General features: G+C 35.3%; 1 protein-coding gene across 2 annotated transcripts; it reads left to right on the forward strand.

Moving 5' to 3' along the window:
• The first annotated feature begins 3,236 nt into the window (after window positions 1-3,236).
• Window positions 3,237-6,233, forward strand: LOC127098486 (sulfite exporter TauE/SafE family protein 4). 2 transcript variants are annotated; one of them, XM_051037093.1, is made up of 12 exons: window positions 3,237-3,602; window positions 3,681-3,840; window positions 3,960-4,160; window positions 4,247-4,308; window positions 4,395-4,449; window positions 4,533-4,588; window positions 4,671-4,757; window positions 4,853-4,903; window positions 5,028-5,267; window positions 5,564-5,657; window positions 5,754-5,894; window positions 5,988-6,233. In XM_051037093.1, exons 1-12 carry the CDS (start codon window positions 3,444-3,446, stop codon window positions 6,065-6,067), a joined length of 1,386 nt encoding a protein of 461 aa, XP_050893050.1. In that variant the 5' UTR covers window positions 3,237-3,443; the 3' UTR covers window positions 6,068-6,233. The 2 variants fall into 2 exon arrangements, with proteins under 2 accessions (XP_050893050.1, XP_050893051.1); XM_051037094.1 differs by having other exon boundaries at window positions 3,462-3,602; window positions 3,718-3,840.
• Window positions 6,234-12,325: the final 6,092 nt, after the last annotated feature.

Consider the following 12,325-nt stretch of genomic DNA (forward strand, 5'->3'; position numbering starts at 1 on the left):
ATCTAATATCACATAGTTAGTAACATGCAATCCTACCAACTAACCTATATTAATATGCAATCATCCACATACTTAGTCATGCACACACAATCATCTAATTATTGTCATTATCGTAAACTTGTTAATTCTCATATCTAAAATCATCTTAGGTGTCAACTTGGCAGGTTGAAGTATGATAATATTGTCACTTGTAACATCCGATAATCTGATATAATCATGCAAGTTAGCCTTTTTACCAAAAAAGGATATTTTAGACATTGGTTCCTTTGAAATGAGGTCATGTAACTAACTGTCACTGAAAAAAATTGGTTGGGATAAATTACAATATGAAAATTTTTGATTTTGTAAAACTATTTTTTAGTTTTTTAAATTTGAAAATCATAAAACTTATTTGGTACTTTAGTTTTACAAAATTATTTTGAAACTATTTCTATTTAAGAGTTTTAAAAATCAAAAAACTAAAATAGGATTTAGATCTTTTTTATTTTAGTTCTTCGTTTTGAAACTTAACAAAAAAAAATAGTTATTTTAGTTCTTAGTTTTGAAAATTATGAAGAAAAAGATAGTTCTTAGTTTTAAAAACCCATTAAATTCTATTATTTCTTTTATTTTTCAACAACTATCTCATTTTTAATTATTCTACTCAATTTAAATTAATTAAGATAAATCTAATTAATTTCTACCATTCCCTTAACTCTCTCCGAACCTCTTCAAAAACACATATGCTCACCAATTATTCAAATACCATCATATAAATTAATTTAAATAATTAACTAAAACAAAACTAAATTCAATTAAATTAATTAATTTAATTTGGGGTGTTATAAGAAACGGTGTCCAGAGTTGTATATTTGTTGATTAGGTGTTGTTAGCTGGTATTTTCGACATGGTCAAAAATCTTAGAATAATGAGAAGACTTGGAAAAAGTTGGAAGTCTTAAAGGACATTTTCAACATGTTGTTTTAGCCAAGAGATTTGAAGTCTCAAGATCAAAGATAAAGATTGGGACTTAGTATTTTCTTAAAAGAGATATTTCGCCCAGCATTTCGAAGACAATTTTCCTCAAGATTTTGACGTCAGCAGGACACGTCTACCAGCAGTGTTTTGGCGCACATAATCGTTTGTTCAAAGCAAGTAACTGCTTCTCAGTTTTATCCTAAGAGACACGTGGGAGACACTTCATAAGCAAAATAACATGTAGAAATCTACGTGGCAAATGTTAAGGGGAAGAACGTTACAAAAAAGTTATTTTACACTTGTATAAATAGGAGTTCAAGTATTAGGATTCAGGGTGTTCTTTTGATTACATTACAAAATACAAAAAAAACTCAAAGTACGCAGTGAGATCTTTAAGGATTTCAAATAAGAAAACCAAGTTGCGGTTTTCCTTCAAGATCAATTGGGGATTTAAAGGTTTTAGACAAGATTATGCAAGTTGGACTCGATCGAGTGAAATATTTGATGAATGGGAGTTTCTTGCAAATGAGTATCGTGAGACGGTGGATCATCTTGGTAAATCTTGGGTTATAACAATTCACAATTTGGATTCGATCAAGTGAAAGTTTTGAAGAACAGGGGTTTCTTGCAAAGGAGTAGCATGAAGAAGAGGTTTATGTAGAACAAGCCCTGGTTTTGTTGTGAAAAATCAAGAGTCAAAGTTCTATAGATTGAAGAAAGTGTTGTACGACTTGAAGAAAGATTCAAGAGCTTGGAACAAGAGGATATATGGTTTCTTAAAGGAGATATGATTTAATAAGTGTGTATCCAAACATGGTGTGTATGTGAAGAAAGAAGCAAATTAAGGGATGATAATCCTATGTCTCTACGTAGACGATTTGTTGATTTACGGACAATGGTAAAGGTTGCATTTCTAAGTTCAAGGGTGAGCATATGAAGGAGTTTGAGATGATTGGTGTGGGCCTCGTGACATACTTCCTTGGTATTGATTTTTACAAGTTCAAGAAGGGACTGCTCATGAACAAAAGAATGTGTGCGCTTGATATTTTGAAGAAGTTTGAAACAAAGCATTTTAATGTTGTCATCACTCTGGCTAAACCGAGGTTGCAATTGTCGGAGAATGAGGATGAGCAAGATGTTAATCCAACTCATTATTGGAGGATGATTGGATCCTTGTGTTACTTGTGCAATACACAATCTGATTTGGTATTTAGTGTCGGTATTGTGAGCAAATACATTGAGAGACCGAAGGTGTCTCACTTGGCAACAGTCAAGAGGATTTTGTGATACATCAAAGTTTCTGTTGGTTGTGGAATTATGTTTCCCATAATGGAAAATGAAAAAAAAAAGTGCAATTTACTCTGATATACCGATTCCAACTGGTGCGGAGATAAAGATGTTATAAATCCTACATGTAGATACATATGTATGTTCAGAGAAACATCAATCTCTTGGTGTTCGAAGAAGGAACTGGTAGTGGCGCTCTCTTCTTGTGAGGTTTAGTACATTGCAGTTTCATTGTGTGTGTGCCAAGCCGTGTGGTTGATGAACTTGTTAAAGAAGCTAGGCAGTGAAGAAGGTGAAGTTGTAGTGTTCATGGTTGATAATGTTTCCGCTATAAACCTTGCTAAGAACCTCGTTGCACATTGGAGAAGCAAGTACATTAAGATGAGATTTCACTACTTGAGAGAACTTATTAGTGAAGGAAGGCTGAGATTGGGGTATTATAAAAGTGAAGACCAAGTGGCCGATTTACTGACCAAGAGAGTCACAATTGAAGTGTTCAAGAAATTTACGGTGGTTGTGTAAAAAAAAAGAAACTTACAATAGCGAAATGTAATCGATTAACATAATATATCAATCGAGTACACCTGGAACATTTAGTTAAAAATTGAGTTTGTAACTGCATGTAAACCAATAGGCATAATAGTGCAACCGGTTACATACGAGAGTTTTTAGTTTTATTTGTTTAATAATTATACATCATCATGTATTGTTGTATAAATAACTAATTCACATATTTTCACTTTTAGTTATCACTCTTTCCCATTCTCTCTTCCTCTCTCTCCACTCAATTTTCACAATTATTCATCAATTGTGATTTCAAATTTCAACAAAGGTTACAAAATTAAGTGAGTCAAGATACTTTCCATCATTTTCCCACTTGTTGATTTCTTCCATTACCAAAATTTTGAAAATATAAATTTAATAATGAAATATTTGTGGGCCATTTATTTTCTCTACATTTTAAAATTCTCTAAAATGACTAGAATAATAGATAGTAAAAATGGAAAGTATGAATGTGGAAAATTTTGATTGTGTGTATAATATCCAGTCATTACTCTCTAACCTCAAACGCACCAATTGAATTATTATTGTTAACCCTCTTTTGAATTCTACGTTACTTCATTCCCTCTGCAACATACTCACTCAATAACACAAACACAAACAACTGTGTCTTGTCGCTTTTGTTTCTCATTCTCACAATGTCCACAAAAACCTTCCTCGTTTACGTACTATCATGTTTCTCTGTCGCTCTTCTCTCTGCACTATTTCTCATGCATAGTAACCAAAATCCATTCTCATCATCATCATTATCATCAACCTCTACCCGTTATGGTTCTGGAACTGATAGAATTTGGCCGGTACAAAATTTTCTTACCTTTTTTTTTCTTCATCTAATATTGCACTCTTCAATCTTGATTATTTGTGTTTTTGTGTAGGAATTGAAACCGAGTTGGAAACTTGTTTTGGCCACAGTTATTGGTTTTTTTGGATCAGCATGTGGAACCGTTGGTGGTGTTGGTGGTGGTGGCATTTTCGTTCCTATGCTTAATCTTCTTCTTGGTTTCGATGCCAAATCTGCTGCTGCTCTTTCTAAATGTAATAGTAACAATGTTTTCATAGTTTGCACACTCAAACTCGATACTTTAGGGTTTACATTAACACTTGCATATAATTTTCAAGACTCATAAGTTTGAACTGTTATGGAATTGGTTTAGGTATGATAATGGGGGCATCAGCATCTTCTGTTTGGTACAATTTGAGAGTGGCGCATCCGACGAAAGAGGTGCCGATATTAGACTATGATTTGGCTCTTTTGTTTCAGCCAATGCTTATGCTTGGGATTACTCTTGGTGTTACTCTCAGTGTTGTTTTCCCTTTCTGGCTTATTACTGTCCTCATTATCATTCTCTTCATAGGTTTCTCTCTTTTTCTTTTGTGAGTGAATCAGTTCTTAGACAGAGAACATTGTTTTGTTTTATCCATTGGTTTTGGTTTTGTATAGGAACTTCTTCAAGGTCGTTCTTCAGAGGAATTCAAATGTGGAGGGTTGAGACTATTCTTAAGGTCAAAATTTCTTGACTTGAGGGATGAATATGTATTGTTATAATGAGTCAATAATTGTCAACTCAAGTTTTTTAGTTATTTTGCAGAATGAAACTGCTAAGCAAGCTGATTTGGTTAATTCCAATGGAGATTATGAAACAGGTATACAAATTTTCAAAATAACATGTCATGCTCTATTATTGATTTGACTGGAGCGATACTAGTGACGCCATTGAAATTCGCAGTTCTAATCGACACGAGATATGAGCCATTGATTCCTAAAGAAGAGAAGTCAACTATGGTATGTTTTCTTGCATATCACAGATTTTTCATTCTGCTGTTTTCAAGAGGAACTGAGTTTTTCTCATGAGAAACCCTTTCAGCAAATTCTGTGTTTTAACCTTAAATGGAAGAGGATTCTAGTGCTGTTGGCCGTGTGGATTTCTTTCCTCCTAATTCAAATCATCAAGGCAAGTTTTCCCCTCACTCCTCACTCGTTCACACAGCTCTATTAAGTTTTGTTTTGTTCGTTTTTTACAATAGCCGATTCATCGAAGGTTTGCAGAATCATGTAGAGGTCTGCAGTGTATGGTATTGGGTGCTCTTCGGCTTGCAGGTTCGATCACATACCCTCAAGTTATTGATGATTCATAGTAACGGCCACGGTCTCATTGTAATATGCAATGTGGTTAGTTAGACTTTGGCTAATTGGCATTGCTTCTGTCTTTTTTCTGTTTCAGTTTCCAATTGCACTTTTGGTATTCGGCTTTGAAGCAGTAAAGTTGTACAAGGATCACAGAAAGAGGAAGGGCACAGGGAGCCTAGAGTACATATGCGAGGCTTCAATAGAATGGAGTGTTACATCGCTTGCGTTTTGTGCAATTTGTGGTATTGTAGGTGGAATTGTCGGAGGCCTACTTGGTTCGGGAGGCGGATTTATTTTGGGGCCTCTTCTTCTTGAGATCGGCGTCATCCCTCAGGTACATTATGTGATCTCTTTCAATTGTGCATACCAATGTTGTCAATGACGGATTGCAAAAAAATTGCGGTCTGTGCCAATTCCATTGCACTACAGCGCTATAGTGACACTATGGCTGCAATTGTTTTGACCATGTTATCAACTGCGGTTCACAAAAAATAGTGGTCTGCGCGAATTCTGTTACACAACAACGCTATGGCGACACTACAGTCACAATGTGACAATATTTTGTACTAACTTGTGTTGATGTATAAGAAACTTGACTTCTAATAGATGTTTTGATGATTTAAATTGTAGGTTGCTAGTGCAACAGCAACATTTGTGATGATGTTTTCATCATCTCTGTCTGTTTTTGAATTCTACATTCTCAAGAGGTTCCCTATTCCTTACGGTACATTTCATCTACTCTTCAAACCTTTGATCCATTTTCAACACTTATCAAAACGAATGTAACAACTTTTGTCGATTTCCTTGTATTTGTACGCAGCATTATACCTCGTCGCAGTGTCCGTTTTGGCTGGCTTCTGGGGACAATTCTTCGTAAGAAAACTAGTTGCGTTTCTCGGGAGAGCATCACTCATCGTATTCATCCTCTCCGCCGTTATTTTTGCTAGCGCTCTCACCATGGGTAAATAATCGAAAAACCAACCTCAATTTCTAATCTACGTATAACAATTTTCCCGCAAATGTTTATATTAATGTAACACATTTTTTATTTCAGGTATTGTTGGCACTGAGAAGAGTATTCAAATGATACAGAACAATGAATTCATGGGATTCTTAGGATTTTGTACCTCTTAAGTGGTTTAGAGTAAAAAGTAGGAATAGCAAACAAAAGAAAAATCAAAGGATTCACTGATGTTGGTTAATGTCTGTTAACCAACATGAATGTTTATATCTCTAGGTAATTTTTTGTAATCAACAAAGATTATAAAGTTAGTGGCAATGTTAGTTTTCATGGTTTAAATTTTGGGTACCATAGAATATACTTTTCTCATTTCCTACAATTTTATAGTTTGGTAACAATATGTGGTGCAGAACTGTTGGGATCAGATTACCACAAACAGGTCTCATGATAATGGCATTCAACCAAAAGAAAACATCATTGTTATAGCTTTTGTCTATACTTGTGTGTTTGGATTTTGCCATCAAGTTGAATGAATTGAAGTTTTTGTATTGATAGAGACTATTCCTTGTGTGGAAATTAATGTACTTTATGGTTTTTTTCTTTTGGAAATGAATGTACTATGGTTATGTTGGAAACTTGGATTTTTGTACTTTAATTATGCTTAGAGTACTACACATGTCGACATGTTAATAAATTTTCTCACCTATAAGAATAGGAACAATAATTGAAATCATGTAAGACATGCGCAAACTCAATTTACTTTGTTATACAAATTCAGTTTACATATGTACATATAAATCCAATTTAGGTGTAATTAAAGTTTGATATTAGTATTTTAAACGAAAGGTGAGTTCACATATAATTCACAAACACAGAAAAAAATGAAAAATGTAAAAAATTATCCCTCAAAGAAAGTGGAAGAATTAATAGTAATTGATTTGACCACTGAAGTGTTTGCATATACACTTCACCGTCGATCCTGGGGAGAAGATCGTACCATAGTTTACCGTTAGATCCTCATTCACCTCAAATACGTGATTCAGAAATGTCCTTCCCATATAGTTTGACGTTCCTTGTAGTGATCGAATCCACGAGAGCATACTCGAGGGTCAGACCTTAATATCCCCTTAGTTCCGACTATGGAATATTACTCTGGTACACCAAAAGGTTCCATATTATTTAGGAATCGAGATCAATGATAGTTTATATACAACACCCACAAGATGGTTGGTGGATAAATTGACATCACCACGGTTTCAAGTCAAGATGGAGACGGTTGAAGTATGTCTCAAAATCTTAAGTGATGAAAAGTAGATAAACATATTTCATATTGTTGATTAGTCACCATTTTTACTAATTTATATCAAAGTATTTACGTCAATTTCATAACCGTTTATTGTTTTAAATAGTTAATTAAGTAGATTTTTCAAGAAAATTCACAGATCATGTCTTAAATGATTTAATGGCATTTTCCTAATAATATGTCGTTTGGAAAGTTTTAACATTTTAACATGCTTTGTAGGTCTCAGAAATCAAGAAAAGGACCATAAGGGAGAAAACACTTTGACCATAAGTGTCTAGAAGCTTAAATACGCACATGAAACCATGGGAACAACACATCCAAGCACCTGGACGTCCAAAAAGGCGTACACAGGCGAAATTCATCCCTGGTCATATGCGTATAAAGCTATAATACATGTATTGGAAACTTAAGTACAAACATCCAGAAGCTCTCCAAGATCCAAATTCCCACATCACACATTGGTTAAAAGCATTCAGACACCCCAGACCTAGTATAGACATGTGTACAAATCAACGTAACATCCAAATATCTATCAAGGTGTATGTAGGCAAAAACCACATCTGGAAAAAGACGTTGAGACACTTAAACAAGAACATGCATGCTCATTTACGACTATTCAATAGGGAAACCCTATTTTTCACATTATCTTGGATTTTGACGACAAAAGACACTTTTGAGCGCAACAAACACAATCGGAGCGACGAGGTACATAGTTCAATGAAATTCTTTATTGAAGCTTCCTCTTCTTATTTATGTGTAACTGTAAGACCCCAATTTTGGGCCCTAAGATCCCTCATGGCCCATATCATATCATATCATGGCCTCAAGGATCATTGCATGCCCTAGTTTCCCTCCTAGTGGGTAGATTGCCTTGTGGTTGGCTCTTGATCACCAAGCATGTCTTGCATTTGTATATCTTTGCTTTTCATATGTTTACTAACCAAAAAGTACAAAAATATTGTCATCTAACCTTGTTACTTGCAGTTGAAGCAATCATCAGCCAATTAGGTCAAAGTCAGTCAAAAGTCAGTCATTGCAGTGGATGGTGACCATTCTTGCAGAATTTGGGCACCATGATCAATAATCAAGAGTTCATATGACTTGGGACATCATTTGAAGTCAAGGTCTCAAGGAATTAGGGTTTGGAATTCATCAGAAGTGGTTCAATCATGCAAAACCCTAGAAAAGTCAACAGGAAGTCAAACTTGGTCAACTGTGGATTTAATCAGTGATTTGATGGATGGAATTGATTTGAAGGAGTTCATTCATGTCCATACAAGCCTCATATATCATGCCAAACCTCATCATGGAAGAATTTGAAGCAAAATCAGAAGTTTCCCAAAATAGAAAGTGGACCTGTATTTTTAACTGCCAAAAATGGAAACTTCTTGATCTTAAACTTACATCATGATACAAGCTTCAAATGAATTTTTGCCCAACATGAAAGTTGAAGATCTTGTTCTCCCATTTTCAAAAAGTCCAAGAACTCTCAAATCCCATGTATGGTTGGCAAGATATGATCAATTCAATTTCAAAAATTTGTGAACTTCAAAGGGCCATATCTCATGAACCATTTGGCCAATTTTGGTGGGGTTTTTTCCTACAAACCACATTTCATCTCCTCTTTCCAAAAATATAAATTTCATGCACCAAAACCTTACCATGCAAAATGGCATTTTTGGACCTAACCTAATTAATTTCAAGTGTGGACCAAAATTGACTTTTTGATTTAAACATTTTCTATCAAGTTGGCCATTTGGAATTGCTTTAGGACTTGATTTCTGACTTGCCAAGGCCCAAAATCGTGCAGAATTGCACACCTCCATATCCACTTGGTCAAAATTAGCAAAATGGCATTTTGTTTGATTTGAGTTAAACATGATTAGCATTTGTTAAGCCAAGCTAAAACAGACCATATAAACTCTTTTTCTGAGCTTTTGGAAGCCCTAGCAGCCATCAACCAAGACAGAATTCTCTCATACTCTCTCAAATCCATTTTCTTCATTTTCAAAAATTCTGTCAAAAACTTCAAAGGACCACGAGCTGTTTTGCTATTCCCTCAACATATCATCGCTTGTGAGCCATTTCCAAGCTTCATTTTCCTGCTGTAACAACATCTCATGTTCTGTTTTCACCAAGCTCCAACAATGGCAAAACTCGATCTGAGTATTTCCAAGGGTTATTGAGCTACAAGCCACTCTCCATTCATCATTACAAGCTTGGACCTGCAGCTGTTTCAGCACAACAACATCAATCCATCACTGTTTTCATTTTTCTTCAAAAACAAGTAAGGTTTCGACCTTAACCATTTACTATGCCATGCTATGTTTTAGATAGCTCTTGTTATGCTGATTTTAATGAGCTTTGGATTGCATGAAATGGTCAAGTATTCCTTGAGATATGCTGTTTTAAAGTTTATGGATGCATGAGTTCTTTGCTCGATTCTTGGATATTGGTGTGTTTTTAATGATTATGCTTGCTGGATATATGATGCTTGTTGTTTGTAGATTCGATTGCCATGCTCGATTTTATTTTCTGGGGAATTTGTTCATGATCGATTGTTGATGATGCTGTTACTGTTCAAAACCCTAGCCATTTTTCCAGAAAAACTTGTTTTCACGTGTATTTGCCTGGCCTTGTTACTGTTTCATTGGTGATGGCCAATCAGAACATTTCGTTCTGCCTCCCTTAAACGCACCGTTTTGATTAATGAGGGGGGTATTTACCACCGTGCCACTCGGTCAACATGGTTGACTTACCATTCCATGTTATTTTGTTCATGTTGTCTCAATTGATTCATCAACTTACAAAAATCACATTTCACTCATTTCACATCCAAAAATCATGGAATTTTTTGCATCATGTTCATGAGAATGTCTACTATTTTATCATGATTTTTATTGATTTTTTGGTTGGCTGGATTTTTAATGGTATTAGGTTTCTTAACATGTATGCACATTTTGTACCTTTTGCCATTCCTTTTGTGAAATGATGATGATGTATCCAATGACCCTGAAATTTTTTGTGGTTAATCCACACTCATTCATGTTTGTTTTGATGTAGAGTTCTTGAATTTATCTTATGTGGTTTGTGAGATATGAATTTTGGAAGTAGGGTGTGACAATTTGTGTCACACCATTGATATGCAAGTTCATGATTTTTGTTGACATGCTTCCTGGCTTCTAATTGATGTGAAATTTTGCATGAACCCTCTATTATATGTGTAGTTCACTTGTGATTTTTCCTGGAATTAATTATGGCATTTCCAAATTGTTTGAGATTTTATCCCCTGTTTGACCAAAATGTTGACTTATGTGATACATCTTGCCATTTCCTTTGTGAAATTCTCATACCTTATTGGATGATCATGAAATTTTACATGTGCATACTAGACATCTCAAGCTTTGCATTGGTGTTGATCCCATTCATTTCTCATCTGTTTTCATTTAGTTATGATTCTTTGAAGTTGATACATGTATATTTGACTTCTTTGGGCATGATTGAAATTGTTTGGACTTCCTGATTTTAATTGACCATCTTCCCATGATCCAAATGATCTGAAATTTTATATGCATGCTATGTTATGGATTGTGATTGAGCATGAATTATTTGGTGATTTTTGGAATTGACTATATTTGGTTTTGAGCTAAGTCTTTCTGTTGACTCCATTGAGCATATTCAAATTTTCTTTGACTTCATGATTTTCATTGACTGCCTTCCACTTGTCCAATTGTGATGAAATTTTACATGCTTACCATGCTAAGTGTTAGGATTGATCATGAATTATTTGGTGATTTTTGAAAATGTTTGAGTTGACTTTTGATGCAAGTCTTGCTGTTGACTTCTATAAGCCCTCATTTGCCATGCTTTGACTTCTTTTGTCTATGAAATCATGATGATGAATGATATGCATGTGGGACCAATTGAGTTTGCTTCTTGAATGTTTAAACTTGATTTTGGTTGACTTTCATTTGCTGTTTTGACTTTCTCATTTATTTTTGACCCTAGGCTTGTCCTAGTGGTCCTTTGGGCTTATGATTGAGTTCATGTTTCAGGTTAAGCTACAAGTGCTTCAAAGAAACCATTGCCTTTTGATTGAGTTTATTTGTTTATCATGAGCTAACCCTTGTTTTGTAGGTTGCTTGGCTCATAAGCCTTGTGCCTTGTGCTTTGCACATTTGTCTATCTGTTTGACTGTTGACTTCTGTTTCCTTTTACTTTGACTGTTGAACTGTGTACTGATTTGTTTGACTATTTCAGGTACCATTAGTTGCTTAGTTCTTTGAACTTGCTTTGCTTTGCTATTTAGCAATTTGCTTTGAGGTAATTCCTTTTTCTTCATGTAGTCTGGAAGACCTGGCCTGTTACTTGGCCAGGCAACTGTCTGAAGTCCTCCTTAAGAGGCAATGCTTGTGTGTGTTTATATTTGTCCCAAGCAGGAAAAGTCCTTCAAGTAAGGCAATTGGTAGATCAAAGGGATAAGCAACATATCCCCTACTATTCAGTGAGTCTTCTCCTTGCTCCCATTACATGGTTGTAGCATTGAGATCAAAGCCCAAGATCTATCGAGTCAATAATGTGGAGAGAGTTCCTACTTTCTGAACTCCCACACCTTCTGATATTCAGATGCTCTCCCTGACCAGGGATAAGAGCAATGAGGCACACCCCTCATATCCTTTCATCTGCTTCACCTTAGCCCCTCAATGGCAAGGTTAAGAGCAACTTTTGACCCTATTCCAGTTGGCCTCAGTGCCTAACCCTCTTGTATGAGCCTCCTTGTATGGTTATAGAGTGTGCTGTTTGATTCTCATTGATTGCTTGATTGTTTCATATGCACATGCTTGCTTGTATGCTCTATGCATTTATCATCATGTCTTAATCATCAATGCATAATCATCTCATTTGTCTTGATGACATTATCATTGTTGTTTGCCCATTGAGGACGATTGTAAGACCATCCATTGGCCATTGCTCCTATGATATGGAAGTGAGTATAAGACCATCACCTTGGCCACTCATCTTATCTTTGCTTGATGCATTTGATTGTATGTGAGGATGCAATTGTAAGTCCCTGTAAGTTGGCATTTGCTTTCCTATGATCATGTGTTGCTTCTGTTCTTGTATGTGA

Source organism: Lathyrus oleraceus, chromosome 6, assembly GCF_024323335.1.
Source record: "Lathyrus oleraceus cultivar Zhongwan6 chromosome 6, CAAS_Psat_ZW6_1.0, whole genome shotgun sequence".
NCBI lineage: Eukaryota > Viridiplantae > Streptophyta > Magnoliopsida > Fabales > Fabaceae > Lathyrus > Lathyrus oleraceus.